The sequence below is a fragment of the Choristoneura fumiferana genome, chromosome 17 (genome assembly GCF_025370935.1).
Source record: "Choristoneura fumiferana chromosome 17, NRCan_CFum_1, whole genome shotgun sequence".
Lineage (NCBI taxonomy): Eukaryota > Metazoa > Arthropoda > Insecta > Lepidoptera > Tortricidae > Choristoneura > Choristoneura fumiferana.
Window position 1 is genome coordinate 9,025,498 of NC_133488.1, and position 22,269 is coordinate 9,047,766.

General features: G+C 36.8%; 1 protein-coding gene and 1 pseudogene across 1 annotated transcript; both read left to right on the top strand.

The window, feature by feature from the left end:
- The first annotated feature begins 1,119 nt into the window (after positions 1–1,119).
- LOC141436731 (charged multivesicular body protein 2b-like) lies at positions 1,120–6,762 on the top strand (annotated as a pseudogene).
- Positions 6,763–8,472: 1,710 nt separating this feature from the next.
- On the top strand, positions 8,473–20,534 carry LOC141436739 (gustatory and odorant receptor 22-like). Its single transcript, XM_074099765.1, has 10 exons — positions 8,473–8,495; positions 10,359–10,501; positions 11,169–11,307; positions 12,142–12,392; positions 13,048–13,308; positions 13,387–13,514; positions 15,251–15,410; positions 15,862–15,933; positions 17,328–17,417; positions 20,297–20,534. The coding sequence occupies exons 2-10, from the start codon at positions 10,391–10,393 to the stop codon at positions 20,375–20,377; spliced, it is 1,293 nt and encodes a 430-aa protein (XP_073955866.1). The 5' UTR covers positions 8,473–8,495; positions 10,359–10,390; the 3' UTR covers positions 20,378–20,534.
- The last annotated feature ends 1,735 nt before the right edge of the window (positions 20,535–22,269 follow it).

Genomic DNA, 22,269 nt, shown 5'->3' on the forward strand with positions numbered 1-22,269 from the left:
AAATAAATAAATAGATATTTGTTCGAGCGTTTTTGAAATTTTGCCTGCGAGGGATGTTAGCGTAGGAGATGATGCAGTGTTAGCAGAGCCTTCTAAGCTCATAGGCAAAATGGTACGCAATGGCTTATATACATAGACAGTCAGACATGAAAATGATGATTTTCATATTTTCTTATTTGTTGTGCAATTATGCAAAATTCCAGTTTCTGGACAGCCGGAAGTACCTACCTATATTTTTTTCTAATAAGGCGATTTGTATGGAAACACCTTTTTAATGACTGTAGCTTTCGGGACTACCCTCCTAACGTACCTACCTACAATAAAGGACGTAAGGTGTTAAGAGTTCCCTATGAAGAATTAGTCCTTTTGTGTTGGCAGGGTAGGAAGTACGCGTAGGGTGAAGGTGGATGGATGGATGGATGGAAGAAAAAAAAATATTTGTTTATATTTATAGCAATGTATTAAAATAGGTTATTTTCAGTAAACCGTAGAAGTTTCTATGTGCTATTATTGGCAGAATAGGTATCCTAAATAAATACTTCCCAAAGTTATAGTAACACACGCGGACAGGTAAAATATATTTTTTGTCTAATTCAATCTCCTACCATCCTCAAATGCAACATTTTATAAGATTATATTAAAATTAAAATGTTAGAAGATACGAGTAGGTATATTCAATGCCAATCTGTTCAAAATGGTCCAAAATTGATGCGTCTGAACTGTACGTAAATGGCACTGACAAAGGTCATAAAATTTACCAGGGACTCCTACTCCTACAGTGCGTCATTAACTTTCACACATTACCTACTATATGAATTTGATGCAGCTTGAAGTCCCAGGTATAATTAATATTTGGAAAATATAATAATATCCAGTATCAATGCTTTAATCAGTGTACAGCAGTGTTGTCAGCCTAATTTTTTTTTAATTTGCCGCTGTTTTGTCATGGACAGCTATCGCTGGCCAGAGTCTAGGTAGGTAGTGAGTAGTGAGTATTGGTCCCGCAATGGTTCCCGTATAGAGGTCTACAACGTTCTGTTGGCGTTTCCTAGCTACGCATAGCCAGAGTCTCATACCACTAAAAAAAATGATTCAAAATTATGAATTTAGTAGTCTACGTCCTGAGAAGCTGTTTCACTATGTTATCCTAACACCATAAAATCTACTGCGTACACCAGAGGCAGAATAGTTCTAAAACCGTAGACTGGTAATACATTTAAAACTGTTTGCAATGTCAATTTTGACATTGACATTTCATTTCTTCATGAGTTTTTTTGACAGTCCTACCGAGTTCACTACACTACACATTAGTCATCTTTAGTGAATTCAGTTATTTGCATTAAAATACCTACCTTTATGTCCAAAAAAGATTAAAAAAGTAAACCAATAAACACCATGAACTTCTTTAAGAAGGCACCAACCGTCAAAGGTAAGTTTTTCTTTATTTTCATCAAATATTAAGGAATGAAATTCAATGTTTAATAAACATTTTTTGTGTAATTGAGTCATTTTCTTAATTGCAGAACAGCAAAGACAAAATGACCGTGAGCTACGAAAAGCTGGCCGAGAACTGGATAGAGATAAGGCAGCTCTTGAGAGAGAAGAAAAGAAACTGGTCTGTTATGCATTTGTACCTATGGTTTCATCATCTTAATCCAATCTATTTATCATGATTATAAAGAGGCGAAAATGAAAAGCTATAGGCGTCGTATATACCTATCTATCTAAGATGTCGGACAGTCCCTTGAAGATAAAGAAGTTGTAATGAGACATCAATGTTTACATTGCATGAGAATTTGATCTTCACTTGTATCCACACCCTAGTAGTGACTTCAATTTACAATTAAAAAAAGTTTAATTTGTAAATACTTTCTACAAAGAGTTCTAGTTTCCATAAAATCTGTAAAGTTGTGTATATGATTATAACCATTTGTGCCTCAATAACCATTAATACTTGTTGCTTTATTTATTAGGAAATGGAGATAAAAAAATGGCAAGTCAAGGCAACAATGAAGGTTGTAAAATATTAGCAAAACAGTTGGTGCAGTTAAGGAAGCAAAAAACAAGGATTTATGCTGCTAATAGCAAGGTAACAATAATAAATTTAATTTTATAAAATCTCATGTTTATGATAATGTGTTTATATTGTTTTGTGTTGTTTTTGTCCTTATGTGTTTTTGTATGTGTTGTGTGTAAAGAGCAGGAACCCTCAAGGATTATTATGTTGTCCATCTGTCTATTTATTGTGTTTGTGTGTTATTTTGTTGTGTGTGTATTTCTTACAACTTCCTTAAATTTTAATTTCATTTTGTTACTTTGTACTTTGTTACAAATAAATGATTCCTTCTTTCTTTTTTTTCGTTTATCTGTCTGATATGGTGATGACTCGTAAGTTCAGTCATTTTTAAAGATCAATAGAAATAGAAATTTGAATAGTTAAAGATTAAATTGTTTAATTCACAAACTTGGTGAGTGACATTGACATGACACAATGAGAGACATCAAAATAACATACTTTTGTAACCTTCTTTTTGGGATTTGCACTGTCATCTTTCATCCACCATTACCTCTTATATCCTCGGTCGGTAAGATTGCCAATTCTGTTAATGCATTTTTTTGATATATAAATTTTGGCATTTAATTGATAAAATCAATATATGAAAAAATACCTATTAATAATCGAATTGGCGATTTCACAGACGCTATTTAGTTTTCTAGAATTTTGTTACCATACAACGGCAAAACCTACTAGAACACTGGCAAAATTGTCCTCCAAAATAAACAACAACAAACTTTCTTTTGCTAAATATGAATAGACCTTTTAGCTATAAAAGCATAACAAATTACAAAACCCTTACACTGTTTACTGCACATAATTATTTAGTTTAATTATTGATTATTTTTAACCAGCTATTAGGCCACTAGTATCTTGAAGAAATTGACTTCAATTTACCTCACAGTTAATGGAAATCAAAAAAACATGTCGTAATAATGTACTGTTGTATTCTAATAATAACATGTTGTCATCAGAATCTGCATTTTCTCAGATTTCCAGTGTTCAAATGTCAAACAAAGCCATGGGCGCCAACATAGCCATAGCTGGTGCTATGGGCACTACAGCTAAGACCATGGGCAACATGAACAAAGTGATGAATCCACACCAGATCGCCAAGGACATGGATGCTTTCAAACAAGCGAACGCCAAGCTTGATATGACCGATGAAATGAGTAAGCTATTTTTTAAATTACATTTACATACTTTAGATGGGAATGTGTCACGGAATACAAGTATAAAAATTTGATAGGCACCTTTTTAAATAGGTTAAAAAATATTGCTTCACATTTTTTTTTTATTCAACTGGATTTAAAACGAGCAAGTGGGTCTCCTGATGGTAAGAGCCACCGCTCATAAACATCTGCAACACCAGGGGTATTGCAGACGCGTTGCCAAGCTAGAGGCCTAAGATGAGATACCTCAGGTGCCAGTAATTTCACCGGCTGTCTTACTCTCCACGCCGAAACACAACAGTGCAAGCACTGCTGCTTCACGGCAGGATTAGCGAGGAAGATAGTGGTAGCAATCCGGGCGGACCTTGCACAAGGTCCTAACACCTGCAAACTGCTTTGTGCTGATGCTAATTCTGATAATTAACAAGTTTACCTCTGGCTTACAGTATTTAGTTTCAATGACGTTTATAGGTCCCCCACAGTAGCGACTTTCGTCGTGACGTCGACGACGTGACGGCGACGCCAGCGCTGGATGGCTAACGAACGCCGGGCTTACGCAGCGCAGGCGTCGCGTCGCGCGATGTTCGAAAAAAAAATGTTGCGCTGGCGCTGCGGTAACCCGCTGCGTAAGCCCGTCGTTCGGCAGCCGGCCAGTGCTGGCGTCGCGTCGACGCTCGAATGACGCCAGTGTGGGGGGGGGTCTCTTTTATTATATATGACAAATTATATGTAACGTGTAATTGTCTTAACAAGATGACCACTTCACCTCACCTTTGTCACCAATAAACGTATTTCGTCTTCAGTTTCAGACACACTCGATGATATAATGGACGAATCGGGAGACGAAGAAGAGACTGAGGGCATTGTCAACAAGGTCCTTGATGAGATAGGCATCGAAATCAGTGGAAAGGTATGTTATTTAAATACTAAAGTTTGTAATCCATGTTGAAATTTGATGGAAACTAAACAAACCAAACTGTTGAAAATGGTTACGTTCTGCGACAGACAGTTTAACCATGAAATTGAGTAGTATCCTGGATAAAAAAAGTACCTGGGCGACCGAGCTTTACTCGGGCTAAAACTCGGTAACAAGCTTTTCCCCAAATTTCATCGAAATCGTTGGAGCCCTTTGCGAGATTCTGATAATATATTTTTTTTTAATGGCAGATGTCAAATTTAGTATTGAAAGAAATTATTTTACTGATGCAGGTATTCATGTTTTGGCTACTCGGTACAATTGCTCAACTACTTTGTAGAAAGTAAAACTACCGTATTTTCTTTATTTTTCAACCAAAGAAGAATTTGTTGGATGGTTTCGTCAAGGTTAATATGTTATCTCATTTCTACCATTCAACTAGGGATTATCTTGACATACATTTTTGTTTCCTTCCGGTGCATTAGAACTTAAGCTCAAATTACCCTATTGCACAGTACAACCTAATGTCAAAAACACATATTACCATATAAATATAAATTCAAAATACTCTAAAACCTTAAAACCAAAACGAACTTATCTTGATTATGTACTCAATACCGAGATCACCTACTGTCATAAAAGCTGAAGCTCAAAACGAACTATTCCCAGAATGTCTTGTCTACACCATTCTCAAAATACAATAGTCTCAAAACACGCTAATCCCAAAATACCCTAAATGTGTCTGTGTAGTGGTTATTTCGGGTTGTGCGACGTTCATCTGTTTCGCATTTCGTCATGTTCGCCGTACTTCAGATTCGCTATTCATCTTGTTCTCAATGCATCTGTTTCGCATTTCATCGTGTTTGCAGCTCTTCAGAATCACATTTCATCGTTTTTGCAATAGGGTAATTTGAGCTTAGGTTCTAATGCACCGGAAGGGATTTTGATGAGCCTAGTGGTTTGACCTATGGCCATTCAAGTAGAAGATTGTGGGTTCAAACCTGGCACCTGGCTTGCACCTCTGAGTTTATCGAAATTCATGTGCGAAATTGCATTTGCAATTTACCACGAGCTCTACAGTAAAGGAAAACAATGGTGTGTGTGAAGTTCCCAATCCGCAGCTCTTCTATACTGAGAGGAGACCTGTGCCCAGCAGTGGAATGCATATAGGCTGAGATGATGATGATGATGAGATTTGGCATATGTTATGTATACATTATGAACGAGATTGTTGGATGAAAATGCAAGTACAGTCAACTAAAAAGCTTGTTTTTTTTTTAGATGGCGCATGCCCCGTCTGTGGCTGGGAACAGGCTCGGGGAATCAACAACGACAGCTGACAAAGACATCATGGCGCAACTAGCCAAACTGAAATCCTAAAACTTCCATCCATTTATATTGATAAAGTAATAATCGTTATTGTTAAGTTTACCGTTCTGTTCCTTCCAAAGATTAACTGTTTGCTTGTTTTACATTTTTAACACGCTTTTATTAGTTTCGACTGCCCGCCATGTCCTACTACTTTAAACTATTAAACTTTGAGGATCAATAAAAAGTAGAATTGAACTCCATTTAAAACCCCATGGTTCGAGGCACGCTGTATCTTGTAGATTGTGTAAATTAACACTTGTGAAATTTAATCCTTTTCGAACTAAAGTCTCTGCAATGACCCATTTTTTGAACAATAAATAAACTTTGTTGCCGATTGACCTGGGAAAATAAATATATGGCTTTTAGCAAGAAAAGCACCTCGAGCTTTTAAGACTTTTAAGAACTTTAGCTCTCAATACTTTCTAATGCTCTCATTCGTTCTGTAGTCCAGTAACGGGTGACGTGTGACTACAAATTAAATGCATCTTGAATACTATAATTCGTTAAAGGTCTAAATGTTTTTAAGGAACATCACTTCCCGTGGTCAAATTCTGTTTCAAACTACAAATTTACTAGCGACGCGCTCACGGGTAATATTTTCAAAAAGGCACTTCACAATTTTCAACTCCATTTCTCAAAACTATAGCGTCGCTAGTATATGTATATTGTATCATTTTATATATGTCTGTGAAAAAGTATCTAATAAAATTGATAGCGGACACCGCATTTAAATCCGTCGCTTAAGAGGCTCCTAGACGGGCCGTATTTTCACTGTAATATGTGGCCGGCAACTATTGGTGTCCCTGTCTAACATGTGAGTAAGAGAGGGACACCAATAGTTGCCGGCCACAAATTACAGTGAAAATATGGCCCGTCTACGAGCCCCTTTAGTTAAAAAATATTTAAGCGTAGGACGGCGGGAAATGTGTAAAAATTCGGTATTTTGATATGAAAATGTTCTCAAATCTCAACAAATGGCTCTATCTACCTACATAAATCGTATTGTGTAAAGCCTCGACCTCGTAAGTTTCGTTGCTTTCGTAGGTTGCCTACAGAGGGCGCATTTAGCGATCAACAAATTTTGTTACAAACATTTTCTTTCACAGAATTAAGTTTAAGGCGGTTACTGTGTATTTAGTTTTCGATGGTTATTTCCATACTATGAAATCAATTACCATGTACCTACAAATAATGAGAAAATAAATCTGTGATATTTTTCTATTACATGGTACTTACAGGAAATATTAGACAGTGTTTTATTTTTTGTCAGTCTTTGATTCACTGTCATTGAGTATAAATAGAAAATATATACCTACCAGTGGTGTAGCGTCAGATATTTACGTTGTAAGGCCGAAGTAAAGAGCCCACATCATTCATAAATAATTTGCGTCATGTTGTCGTATTTTTTCAATATTGGGCAAGCCGGTGGGAATGGGATTCTATGGACGCTTCGCCACCTACTCAAAATTATACGCATAAGCAGAAAAATACCAATTTGAAACCTACATCAACAAAGAAAACTGTTCGTCTTGAATACCGCCAAAAATTAAACCTTGTCCCATGGTAAAATTGTCACTTTGATATCACTGTAAGCATTAATGAGCATTTGTTTTACGTAGACTCAGAAAAAATACTACCTATTTGTAAAATATTCCACCAGAAATCATTCGTTTTGAGCCAACGTATATTTTCGTCACTTACTGCGAATTTAATTTTGCTATTAATGCGGTATTTGACTATTTTGTATATGTTTTATAAATTAAAACCACACAATGCCTGTTATCGAATAGAAAAACGATTTTAAGCTACCTTTACAAATAACAAAGTTATAAAGGTTTGAAATTCAAGATTAGACAGAGAAAGACATATTGGCAAGTGACGTCACATGCCAGTACCGCCTTACTTGCTGCATAGAGAAAAGCGTTTGAGAAAGAGACAGGTATATATAGATTTTTCAAAAAATCACTAAATCCAATTTTCAACCGATTTAAATTTTCTCTTCGCTAAACACTATCTATATATCTATATTTTCATAATAATATTAAGATATGGCAAAATCAGGATTTGTCAAATACCGTATTTGTAATACAGGCTTCTATTCCAGCTTAATTAATTTACAAAGAAAATAATAATTGGCTCTAAACATTTTTCAGCACAATTAAATTTTGTCAAAATTCAGTTTGGACGGTATTAACTTTGATCCGAATCTGAGGCCGCGGCCACATGAAATCAATTTCGGCAAAAACACTGTTATTTTTCTTTTATTCACTCCAATTTCTTTTATTTGTACCACTGCCACGACCTACTAAATGAGATTAAGAAATCAGCTTCCAAGGCCAAGATCAATCCTGCAAGAAGCCGTCTTGTCGCTGCTGCTCGACGCGGCGACTTGACGCTACTTTTTTGAGTCGCGGGAAATTCAAAATCACCTTCAAAATGGGGCCATGTGACCAGATTTATCGCTGCAATCGAGCGACGAGCGACTGCATGTGGGGGCACCTTAAGATCCGAATTCAAATTCATGTGGACGATTTTCGGGTGACACTCTTTCCCGGCCCGGATAATACCGGGATGGAAATACCGACCCTGTTTTTCGTGTACATGCCCATAGAAGCTCCTGTCAGTTTCTATGGGCGTGTACTCAAAAAAAACAGGGCCGGTATTTCCATGTCGGTGTTATCCGGGCCGAGAAAGAGTGTCACCCCGATTTTCTATTTGTACTGACTGACAGTCTAATGACAGTAAATCCAGTGTTTACCTGTGGCCTCCTGTGGCAGTTGCTGTTCGTGATCACGGGCTTTTCATTTCGAACAATCATAACTTCTATAGAAAACGAATCGGAGAGTTTAGTTCGTACCCCGCATTACAGATGGCATTTCAGTATATGTATAAAGTACTCTGTGTTCGTGATATTATTCGGCGGTACACCTAGAATTGAAATTCCGGGATTCTATTAAATTTCCGTGAAGATTCTTAATATGTACAGTACAGTCGCCACCAGATATTTTGGAGCGGCCAAGGTGGTCAAAAATGTCGGAACATGCACTATTATTATGGTTTTAGAGTTCATGTTTCGATATTTTTGATCACTAGCCGCTCCGAAATATCTGATGACGACTGTACAACCATAATTTTAACGGCGCTCGAAACTCGTCGGTTTTCTTCGTTTTCCTGAAGATTCAAATGAGAATGAAAAAGAAAACCAATCTTTTGTTTTGAGTTCCGAATGATTGAACATTAGCAGATTAGTTTATGCAGCGAGGTCTTTATTCACGTTGTTGTTGTTGTTGTCACGTTGTACGAAGAACGCCCCTACGAAATAAAGAGTATTAGGTAAAGACTTAGCGCTTAAATCTTACGACATAGGGACATATATTAATTCCGATCCAGCTATCCCCATACCTAATTGAATCCAAACTTGTCCAGAGTTTGTTTGGTGTTTAGCATAAGAGCAAAACAAACACACAAACTTTCGCATTTATTGTTGCCCAAAAATGAATTAGTATGCCTGAGGTATTTTATTGTCGTTTCATTTGCATGTCAAACAATCGGTTCACGAAGATAGTCTTTGTGAACGGACACGTCCAATGATTACTTACGCTGAAGCGCTAACTCGGGAGCTAAATTAATATTCACTGCCGCAACAGCTAACTGAACTTTACTGTTGTAGGTACCTACGCTGCGAGCTAAGACTTTCTGTACCAAAGGCGTGGCGTCTTAACAACTCGATTCCCGCCGGGTTACCTACATTTTTAATTCTCGACGGAAAAAGAGGGGTGTCATAAGTTTGACGCCAATGTCTGTCTATCTGTGCGATCGTAGCTCTAGAATGGATAGACCGGGCACGTATGATACGAACTTTGAATTTTAGAGAAGTTTAATTAAAATTATGAGATTTGACATTTCGGAGATCTCACGCTACACTAGCGCGCATTGCTACCACCATCTTGCTCGCTAATCCTGCCGTGAAGCAGCAGTGCTTGCACTGTTGGTGTTTCGGCGTCGAGTGTAAGACAACCGGTGAAATTACTGGCACTTGAGGTATCCCATCTTAGACCTCTAGGTTGGCAACGCATCTGCAAACCCCCCCCCCTGGTGCCCCTGGTGTTGCAGGTGTCTATGGGCGGTGGTGATCTCTTACCATCAGGAAACCCACTTGCTCGTTTTCCATCTAGTCGAATAAAAAAAATATATATAGCCACCCATAGTGGATAGACACGTCGAGGGGAAAATGGGTTTAATGCACGAGTTTTACTCTCTGCTTTTCACTTATCGATTGCGAGGAAATGAAATAGCAACAGTGGAAACAATTGTTCACTTACTATATATAGTTTTATAGTTGTATTGATTTATTTTTATGAAAATGAAAATGATTGAAAAAAATTATGTAAAAACTTTTTATGTTTGTGGCTGCTGACACCTGATTACCTGGCCTTAGAGGATGAATTTACTTTATGCACTAGAGCATGAAAAGTCATTTTATGTCGCTTAGATTCAGCATAAACACGAACTTTACGAGCATGAGAAGTGAAAAAACTCTTTTCATTCTATCAATTAGGTAGTTAATTTAAAATGTTAGGCAAAACATTGTAATAAAATCTTTATTTTTGAGTAGGTAAATAACTTGGGATTATTAGGTAGGTAACTACCTACTGAAAGTTAATCGTCCACCTTAGTCACCGTCGATGTCGGTCAAAATAGCCATTAGTGCCATTGTAATGCGAGGCGCGACGGTCTTTTGCTTTAAATTTTAATTAAATTTACACTTCTTGTTTACCAATTCGATAACGATCACTTTCATATTAAATTTCACGGCAAACTAAGTGCTTAAAGTTTGTCATAGTCATTACAGTAACGGAAGAGAAGGCACGAACAATGATTCCAGATCATTATTTCGACGAGGGCCTGAATAACACACTGTACAAGGATGACATGAGCCAAGTTCACAACGCTAAATCTGTTTACCAGAAGACGCAACAAGATTACGTAAGTTAATTTGTTACGCTATAGGTACGTACGTCTTTAAAATCCATATCCATCCATACTTATATATTATAAATGCGAAAGTAACTCTGTCTGTCTGTCTGTTAGGCTTTCACGCCTAAAACGCTGAACCGATTTTGATGAAATTTGGTACAGAGATAGAACAGACCTTGGGAAAGAACATAGGCTATCTTTTATCGCGAAAAAAAGTCTTTAAGGGGTTGAAATAGGGGATGAAAGTTTATATGGTGGAAGTTCGTCACTGTCAAGAGAAAACCATGAAACTTGGCATTTAGGCACTTAATAAGAAATAAGTCGATATTTGTTTGAACTTTTTTGAAAATTCGACCTGTTAGGGAATGAAATAGGGGATGAAAGTTTATATGGAAGATCGTCATTGTCGAAGATAAATCGATGGTTCTTTACAAAACTTGGTACACGTGATAAGAGATAAATAGACATATGCTTGCGCGTTTTTAAAAATTCTTCCTGTGGGGGGGTGAAATAGGAGATGAAAGTTTATATGGAAGATCGTTATTGTCGAACATAAATCGATGATTCTTTATGAGACTTGATTGGCTGCAACATTTAGACCAAGTTGTAGATTCACATCAGAAACGACACGACAACACACAGTTTGTCACGTTTACGAAAGGGCTCGATCTTACAGGAGCAAGAACAAAGAGACATGCTTTCCTCGCAAGATGGAGACACGTGTGAGACGCATGACCAGTTCTACCGCGACCACAAGCTGTTGCTGGTGCTGTTCCGCGCTCTGGCCGTTATGCCCATAACACGGTCGCGTCCTGGTCAGTACTGTCTTTTCTGTAAGTACGGGCCTTTGGCCTGACGGTGCCCTGAAAATCCAATGCATCAAATACACACATCAAAAATGTTTTTCGCTGTCAATGTCTTTTACATTTTTAACGTTCCAACGGACTCCAAATTCGTTGATGCTTAGTGCTGATGGGCGTCGGCATACTATAAGTCGGTTCTGATGCTGAATTTAACCGTCTATACCATCATTTACCATCTTCACTCATCCGCCGTCCGTCATATGCCGTCTTCTTTTTTTACTCGACTTCAAAAAAAGAGAAGGTCAGAAGGTCATTAGTTAATTGGCATTGGTCTCAAAAAAAATTTTTTTTTCATAAAATAGGCTGTCAGTGTTAGGATTTGGCGGTTTAGTTACGTAACGTTTATTTACGATGAAGATCAAACAATGGTCAAATTATTTTGCAAATATACCTACACACGATCATTTAGTATTTTTTTTACTAAAATGTTATAAAATGATTTATTAAACCTATTCCTCGAAATGGTTTTGGAATTAGATCACATTGTAAAAAAGTGATCAATGCCAATTCGGTTAAATTTCTTTTTTTTTTGTTGGTCACCTCAGAATTTCCTCATTTATGAACCGAAAAAGATAAAAAAAACTTGTATAAATGGGAATACTTCCAATTAGGTAAAATTGTCACCAAACCAGGATCTGATGAATGGATCCCAAGGAAATCGAGGAAACTGTTTAAGTATTGTAGGTACGCTATGCTGGTTGGATAGATTTAGTAATTTGGCCACGGAAATCACTATTTGGTGAAGTGGAATTGGTGAGGAAGACTATTAATATTTTGCTTCATCAGGTACAATCACGTTCAGCTGGAAGTCCCGAGCAACCATGTACGCCATCTCCTTCTACATAGTAGCCACGGTCGTGGTCCTCACAGTTGGCTACGAACGCATCCTGATCCTGCGTTCCACGAAGAAGTTTGACGACTACATCTATGCTATTCTGTTCGTGGTGTTTCTCGTGCCACATTTCTGGATACCTTTTGTCGGGTGGGGTGTGGCACATCAAGTCGCCATTTATAAAACTAGCTGGGGAAAATTTCAAGTAAGAATCCCAGACAATGATTATCTGAGAGTAGTGTGCAAGGTCCGCCCGGATTGCTACCACCATCTTGCTCGCTAATCCTGCCATGAAGCAGCATTGCTTGCACTGCTGTGTTTCGGCATGGAGAGTAAGACAGCAAGTGAAATTAACGGCACTTGAGGTATCCCATCTTAGGCCTCTAGGTTGGCAACGCATCCGCAATACTCCTGATGTTGCAGATGTTTATGGGCGGTGGTGATTTCTTACCATCAGGAGACCCACTTGCTCGTTTGCCACCCAGTCTATAAAAAAGAAAAAAGAAAAAGTATTTGCTGTCTGTCTATATTGCGCACACAAACAATATTAAAGTAGGTTTGTGTATACATAATAGTCTCTCTGAAAATTATTTGTGTATCTGGGCGAATATTCAGCGTTTTTGCTGCGTTTTTTTTGTCATTGGTGTCTTCGCAGGTGTTAAGTATTAAAAGCGGTAATGCTCAGGGTTGTTTTGTTATGAAAATTGAAGACAATACCGATGCTGAATTTGGCGTGATTAAAATTCTTGTGACTTGTCTTTTCGTTGTGTTATATAAACTGGGACGCTAATGACGTTTGACAGCGCGGTCAAAACGCTCGAATATTCGCCCATCTACCTGAGCTTCTTTATTTTTTTTAGGTTAGATATTACCGTGTAACCGGCGAAAACTTGCACTTTGGAAATCTGAAGACCCAAATCGTGGTCATAAGCGTGGGATGTCTGCTGCTGGCAATCGGTTTTCTCCTGAGCCTCTGTGCCTTAATGGATGGCTTCCTCCTCCGTCACACCACAGCTTATTACCACATCATCACTATGATTAATATGAATTGCGCCCTCTGGTACATAAATTGCAAGGGTATCAAGATAGCCTCGCAAAGCCTCTCCGAATGTTTTCGTAGGGTACGTGTAGTAAAATTAAATTGTGTTTTATGCCCCTGTTTTATGAATACGGGCGAGTGATGGTCTTGTTTTTACTAGGACGTGCATCGGGAATGTTCGGCGAAGTTAATTTCGCGATACCGTTTTCTGTGGCTGAACCTGTCAGAATTGCTGCAATCCCTTGGCAATGCGTACGCTCGGACGTATTCTACATATTGCCTGTTCATGTAAGATAGTTGTTTACTTCTGCTGAACCGTTTCGATATTGCTACACGTGAATTTGTTTTTGCTTGTTGATTTGCTATAATGAGATAAACATAAGTATCGTACGTTACTGAGAGCAGAACACTCAGTCAAACAAAATACCTGAGGAATAAATTACACAGGGCACAGGACTCCTCTCAGGGCCCACAGGTCCCCACACGGGCCCAGTGCGGATTGGGAACTTCACGCATACCATTGAATTACTTCACAGGTGTGTGAAGGTTTCCTCGCGATGTTTTCCTTCACCCTAAAGCTTGTGGTCAACTTCAAACGTAATTTCGCACATAAAATTTCGAAAAACTCAGGGGCCGGGGTTTGAACCAACGAACTTCTGTTTGAAAGGCAATAGGTCAAACCACTAGACCACCACGGCTTTTTTTTCATATATATATATAATTATAAATGCGAACGTGTGTGTGTTTGTATATTTGTCCGTCTTTTCTTTTTGCAATAGAGATAGTTTATGGGCCAGATCTCTTATATCCGAATTTCACGCAGGCGAAGCCGCGGGCATAAGCTAGTATATAATATAGGTATGGGTAAATAGACTGGGATGGTGGTTGGATAAGTAACGTAAAAGTAGATATATAAGGTACCTCATACTCAAATATATTTTCAGATTGATAAGTCGGAGGGAGATATAATAATCTTAATGCAATAATCAAATAAAAAAGTTCTTAGGTTACATTCTAAAGACAATATGTTCCCAATAAATCCCAGTGTCTGTTGCGAAACGAAATTAATTTTTAATAGTTAGAGTTATTCAAACAGGCTAAGGCCAGTAGGGAAATAACGCTAATACATAAATGACAAGATACGTATAAAGCCCTTGATCGATTAGTAGATTAGTTTGACATAATTAGATTTAACAACGGTTTTTCCAAAGTAACTGAAGCGAAACAGGTTTTACCCGCAAGTATAAGCTAAGGCATAGCTTAGACGGCGAACGAAGGCCATAGGTACGTGCCTTTGCCTTTGATTATATACAACATGATTGTATATAATCCAAGGCACGTGCATTGTTCTGAGGTACGTGCCAATTTTGTCGCGCGACAAAATAATTCGAGCACGTCACTATTTTATATTAATTGGTCAAAGTCAAAAATCTTTATTCAATTTAGGCTATAACTCAGAACAATTATTCTGAGGGCCATAATAAGCACTTATGAAGGTCAAAAAAATCTACCACCGATTCGGAAAAACCTATGTTGAAAAGAATCCGGCAAGAAACTCAACGAGGTATAGTTTTTAAACAGACTTACAGTATTATTGATATTGGTAGCTTTATTTTAGTCCATACAATTACTAAGTAAACGGTATTACACTGATTCTAATATACTGAATATCATTTGTTATAAAGTTAAATTTTACTAGATAATATTCACATAACGCACGCCATCGAATACAAAACAAGTGACAGATGAGAAAGACACACTACAGCGAGTGGTACAACAATTATGTATCTCGTACATTATTTTTCAAGACTTTATTTATTTTGAAAGCACTCACCATGGGTCCTAAGTTAAAGCAGTAGGCTACCACGGATTTCTGTACCTCCTAACGCCCATAGTCCTTTATAAGTGACTTATTGTAATTTGAACATCAAACTCTATCATAAATGGCATAAAGATTGATGTTCATTACATCTAAAATTTGACTTGGGCGTTAGGAGGTTATGTTTCAATTAACTTTGCAAAAGGTTCTTCAACATAACAATAGCAGTGTATGGGGCGCTGTCAGAGATCGTGGACCACGGTTTTGGCTTCAGCTTTAAGGAGATGGGTCTCTTCGTTGACACTGCCTACTGCTCCACGCTGCTATTCATCTTTGCTGACTGCTCGCATAAATCCACACTTAAGGTAATCAATCTTTAATCTGGCGAGGGCCACGAGGGCTTTTCTTAGATTTAATTTAGTGGTAAAGTTTTAAGTAGGTCGTATTTACTTTATATTTAAGTTTTTTCTCGATATTTTTATTATTTTTCTGTTAATTTATGTGTGAATAATTACACGTAAATCGATCTTTTCAATGAAAGTAATTTTAAAATTCATAATTTTACCGATTTTAATTCACTCAAGGGTTTAAGTCTTATAAAAAAAAAACACCATATAATATGTATAATACCTATACGAATATTACCTAATATTATTTTCAATATTATTAGGGCTCTCAATACCCGTACAATATTTGATTTTAACTTTATTCCAGCACGAAACGATTTTTGGTAAAATTACAATTTGGTAAATTAAAGTAATATCTATGTGATTGCAAAATTTATAGCATTACATTTCTCATATTTTAAATCTTTAGGTAGCAGCGGGTGTGCAAGATACTTTACTGTCTATTGACGTCTTAGCTGTCGATAGACCCTGTCAGAAAGAGGTAAGAGTTAGCTAAACTATCCAAAAAGACGAACGAACACGGTACGTGAACGATTGTCTAAAATACTTTCTGTACTACAATAATACATAGAAGGTATTATCTGAAGAAATATTCTGCGAAATAATAATTCGGTCAAACACTAGTTTAAGTTAGGTTAAAACATACAATAAAAAAAAACGAGATTCAGTAGGTAAAGTACTTACTTACGACGACGCTTACTTGCGGCGACTTGTGACGATAACGCACCAACACCTACGAGTATGTGCTACGCTGCATCTACGAAATATCGTAACCGCTCTACGAGACTTCGTAGTCAATATGAGGTCTTGAAGTTTAACTGCTACTAAAAGTACGCAATAAATCTTGCTGCTACTACTGCAATATCGAGGTTTTCTGAATAATAATTGTGCGTCAAAACAATTCTATTCAGCTATATATGTGTATAGATAAAATAAGTGGACTATTTTACGACACATTATATTATTATTATTATTTAGAAGCCTGTAGAGGTGTCCCACTGTTGGGCAAAGGCCTCCCCCCATGTCCTCCACTCTACCCGTTCTTGGGCGATCATGATGATCATTATGACATTATATTAAGAAATAAAAAACGTTTACTCTTTAAAAACGTGAATGAATAAGTTCCCTTTGTCTTCTTATTACTTAACTGTTAATTTCATGTGTTTTATGTTATTTTATGTACAGTTGTTAAATAATAAAATACCTAGAGAAGTTCCAATAGTTTGCACATTTTCGACGCTCAGTTCATTAACATGGACTCGTCTAAGTATTAGCTGTGGTATTAGTAGGTACTCGTGTCGTTAACACAATAGCAAAAACAAATGCACTTAAAGTGTGCGTTGTATAACATGTAGCGATACTAGGGGCAGGAAAAAGTGTGCAGTATCGTTAGAATCGAGTAAAGCCGGAAACATAATATATTACTAAAAAGCGACGCCACGCCATGTCGTTCGATGGATGTTTCTATCTGCACCTGACCATAATAAATATGGGACTGATTGTTGGACGGCGTGTGCAAGCGTGGCGTGGCGTCGGGTTTTGAAATAGCATGTCCGCACCTTAATTTTTCTCTACAGTTGGCTGCAAGGGCGTCGCCAGCCGATGGCCCGGGGGGGGGGCAAGTTGATTATGGAGAATGAGAAAAGCATGAATTGTAGTTAAAGTCGAGAGCACGTGAAGCTTTTCACTTGTTTGTAGTACGAGCTCTACATCTACGTCGATTATATTAACTTTGGTTTGGTTGCTTTACATTTGGCAACTTTTTTACAATCTCTATGTGGGGCATCTGCCCCTCCCTGGCCCCCTTGGCGACGCCCTTAGTTGGCTGTACCTGGAGTTTGACCACTTCCATTGAATTTGTTCTATCGTTTGCAGATCGACCACTTTATCCAGGCCATTGAGATGAATCCGGCTGTCGTGAGTCTGAAGGGATACGCCCACGTCAACAGAGAGCTTCTTACATCGGTTAGTAACAGGTTAATCAATTACTGTGGCATATGATCTCAGTTATCATTGAGCGACTAGACATATTTTGTAACGGATTGTTAATCACGATTATCTGTGTAAATGCAATAAAATAATAGAACACTTATTTTATTACTGATACATGCATCCAAATATCGAGAGTTTAAGTTTATAGCTTTTTTATATACAAGAGGGGATGCTTATTATTGAAGAGAGATTAGGTTAGTTAAAGGCAAAGGTTAAATTCTATTACATCCCGTATTAGATATTTTGCAGGAAACGAGAATCAATAAAAACAGTCGTTGACCCACTGTGCAGCCACTGTGGTTTTTTTGATTTAGGAACTGTCACATAAAAATAGTAACACTTGCTTGGCCAACTGTACAAAAGCGATGAGCCGCTTCACCAAACGAAACATATTATTTTTTTTCTTGTGTTCACATTTTATAAGTAAATGAAAACAAAAACTTGTCCTCAGACCGATAAGGTACAAATGTTCTGTCCTCCTTTGCATACTAATATCTGTTAAGTAATCTAATTAAAATTCAGCCGTGATTTTACAACAATTTCTCAAGTTGCGGTTCAATTATCATATTCATCATACGTTTACTTCGACGTAAAGAGCGGGAAATTCATAATATTGCTCTTGTGCGTAGTTTTTCGAACGAAACTTTGTTATTTTTATTTAAATTAAATTAAAAAGTTAATTTTGCTGTATTCGATAAATATCGTTTCTAAAAGCTATTATTCTCCATAGTAGTCTAGAAATATTGTCCGTGAAGACCTTTTGCTTAGTAAAAACTAATCCTAAATAAAATAATTTTGAGGTTCTTATTCCTTTTAGTTAAAATAATTGTAATGTACATCTAAATTAATATTAACTTTAGTTGATCCTAAATTTAAGTCTTAGTGATACCAAAACCCCCTCCTCCTAATTCCCTTTTTTGCGAAGCAACAATATTCAGAATTACATTTTCGATTTGCAGTTTATTTATTTATTTTATTTTATTTATTTATTTATTTATTGTTTTAATTTAGATAAAAAGGTACTAGATTATGTCAATTTATAGACTACACGTGTTGTATTTTGTTTTGAGAATTATTTTTAAATTTATCGGTATACTCGTAGAATTATTTTGAAAATGGCAACAGTAAATAGGCCATTGCATCTCGTAACTAACGCAAACTTGTACGAGTAACTGCGTCTTATTCGTGGTTTAGTGTTAGGTACGAACTGTTCCATAACAATCACCTTGTTCCATTTCTGCGCCAAATTACAATTGACGTGCATTATTGAGTTCTCCTTCTGGGAACTTGAAACTTTACCATAATATTATTCGCCCGTTTACTGCTGTTTGCTGTATGCTAAACTAAACACAAGAGAGTTTCTGTGTAGAGCTGCGCATTCAATCTGAATTCAAGATATTGGATAAGATTTTTAGGGGCTGTTTCACCATCCATTGATTAGTGTTAACCGACGGTTAAATGTGATGCCGTCTCTGTCTATTCGAACAAAACAAATAGAGACGGCATCACACCTAACCGCCAGTTAACACTAATCAATGGATGGTGAAACAGCCCCTTAGAATGAAAGAAAATAATTTAAAAGAGTTATTTCTAAGAAAATACTTTAAAAGACAGAGACAGAAGTCAATTTGTTGTAGAAAAGTGTTTGCAAGTCTGCACAGTATACCTATTCTAGCTGTATGCTGCAAGCGCCTGTGAACGTAATTTACTGACTAACAGCCAGATATTTTCTTTGGCTTAGGTTATGAAAGGTTACTTTAATCGAATTCGAAAAAAAGAAGGAAGTTATTAATTTGGTTTAAATTTTTATTATTTTTGTGTGTGCACGTTGCGGCACCGACTTCAAACTATTGTTATGGTTTATAATTGGTTCAATTTTTTGGTATATATTTTTTTGATATATTTAGTAGATTGATTGTTAGGTAGGTACGATCTCCTCATAACTACAACAATAACGTATAATAAACAGTAGCTATGATGAATGGAAATAATTCACTTTTACTAAATTAAATTACGAATGCTGATGTTATCTTGTTAGAGCTATGAAGCTGATGAAGGTAATTTCTATTCGCGTACGATATTGTCAGCTCTACCTTTGTATTTATGAACGTAGATATTATTTGATATCTGGACTACAGCGTACAAAGATGAATCCTTGTCGCAGTAAATGTCTGGTTGGCCTTCCATACATCTGCCAAAGATATCATTGATTGTAAAAGAGTTTCACCCTGGTACGTGATTCAGTTTTCTCGATTGTACCTACATGCCTATTTTTATATATATCACATTTGAGTTTTAGATATTTTTTCCAAGTAAAGGTAATTGGCAAGGACGGCTGACACGGAAAATTTGGCCGAATGGCAGAAATTAGCTCAGACAACGTGTAACGTGTAAGGAAGCCTTTATCCAGTAGTGGGACACAAGTGTAGGCTGTAAAATAAAAAATATTGGCGCTCGTTGATTTCAAAGTGCCAGAAGATATAGACTGAAAAATCGCCATAAATTTTCCTTACGATATTTTACAAGTTTGCTCGAAAGTTTTAATATTATCTGGCGCCCACGCCCATGCCTCAAGAAACTTTAAAGTCAGCGGCATACCTTTCGACATTGCAACAACCCCGAAGACTATTTTTTAAATTAAATTTGTTTTTCTATGCTTTAAATTATGTACATAAAAAGCGAAATTCGTGGTAGAGCATAAAAATAGCTGTTAATTTATTTGTTTACATTAAGTCGTTCATAATAAGACGCCGTACACTTCTCAGCAGACATGTGCCCAGTCTCATTTGAGCTTGACTGATTTCTACAAAAAAACTAATCTAATTTTAACATGTTATTCGTCTTGTTTTCAGGCAATTAGCATGATCGCGATTTACCTCGTAGTGCTGCTGCAGTTCAAGATTTCCCTGCCTAAAGATATTCCGGGCACTTAAGTCTTATGCTTTACTTAATTAGTCACTAACCATCATCTATATTTATCTGAGCAATATATAAATAAGTCGCGAGCCTATAACTGAGAATACAAGGTCAAGGAAGAAACCAGTGGGAATATCAACAAAACTGACCCAAATACCGTGCAGATCGAGCCTAACGGGCATGGTTCCTCTATCAGTTTTTCCAGCTAATTTGCTTTAGCAGTAAATTGTACTTATTTGAACTACTTTTGTTGCTGATAGCTTATAGATTTTCTGACTCAATATATGAGTATAAATAATGCAACAACGTTTTACTTTATTTACTTACCATAGCACAAATAGCACATTCACATGACGTATTTTTAAAATTCTTGTTAGTATGAAAAACTACACTGGTATCGACTGCAGAACTTTTAATATCTAGGAGGGCCTGGACGGGTGTTTAATACCCAATTTTTATTCACATTCAGACTCGTAGCTTTTATGGTGCCATAAATTATTTGAAAGCTCAAGAAACTGAACAAGTCAAATGCGTATTAATCATAAGAAACTTTGATTGGATTTTAGAAGACAATTGAATAAAGCGTTTCATTTAGATATGGTCCGTTCTATCTATCCTATATACAATACCCTATTTGGCTCAGAGTTCAGTGTAACATAAAGGATGTGGGAGACGCAATTAAGTGCGAGATTTGGTGTATTTTTCAATCTAAACCTTGGATGAATTAATATTTTTTTGGAGGAGAGAACCATCCGTAATCATTTGGAGGACACAACTTTTATTGTCCTTTATAATGATAAATTTATTTTACAATAGATACAATTTGTAATTTCCAACAAATTATTTCATTACAAATATATAGTGATCCAAACCAGAGACCGCATTGTCTAATGCTCTGGCGCTCGCTATCGCACATCACAGTCTCTTTTTACTCTCATCCTCGACCGTGAGACAGAAACAATTGGTGAATTACGATGTGGTAGTTAATGCGAAAACTTATAATTTATTGGAGTATCACTTCATAACACTAAAACCAACGTCTTGTTAGTTTTTGCGTTTATTTAAAAAATAGACGATGCACAAAAAAAACCTATATTTTGCGGGCTAAAAAACGTGGGCCGCACAAACGTAAACAACCGGCTGGTCTTCGAAACGCATTGATTAAGATAATGCTAATATAATAAAGATATATGGATTAGGGCTATTCGTAATTAAAACACACGAAATAACATGAGTTTTCACACAGCACACAGAAAACAGTTTAAAAAATAGTTCAGGGAGTTCAGGAAGTTTATTGAACTGAAGAACGGTCAAATATCTCAAAATATATCGCTGAACCGCTGATAGACGAAATAGTAGCATCACAAAACATACATAAAGAATCGCAATGTAAAAACGAGCCTATCGACCTAGGTAAATGTTTGCTCAATAGTCGAATTTTCTCAGGTAAAATATTTACGCAGAACCATCTCGCGTCAAACTTTAATGGCAAACTTCTTTCGCCGAGTTTTCGGCAAGCATCCAAAAATGTGAAGTAGGTACTTATATACAGATGAAATGGCATGGTATAATATACTGATCTGGAATCGTGTCTGTCACCCGCAATCACTTCTCTGACAGCTGTAATGGATTTTCATTAATCAACTTTTCCAATTTTCAACAAACCTATCCCTCCATTATCTCTAAGTTTTATCGGGATCCCGGAAACGGACCATGAGTTTTAATTTTATGTGAATTCCTTACCAACCAAATTGTGATTTATTTTTAGAAGTAAATGGAGTGAAATATACATGGCATAAAAGTGGGCCGGATCTGTACGGTTTGCTTCATCTTTCTTAATGTGAACTGTTAAGGAATGGAATTCGCTCCCGTCGTCTGTATTTCCGGATAATTGCAATCTAGGGCTCTC

Excerpts from the sequence above, each read along its gene's own strand:
- LOC141436739 (XM_074099765.1), top strand. The coding sequence starts at position 10,391 with ATGATTCCAGATCATTATTTCGACGAGGGCCTGAATAACACACTGTAC. Across the intron at positions 11,308-12,141 it reads CATAACACGGTCGCGTCCTG|GTACAATCACGTTCAGCTGG; the intron begins GTCAGTACTGTC and ends TTGCTTCATCAG. Across the intron at positions 15,934-17,327 it reads ATAGACCCTGTCAGAAAGAG|ATCGACCACTTTATCCAGGC; the intron begins GTAAGAGTTAGC and ends TATCGTTTGCAG.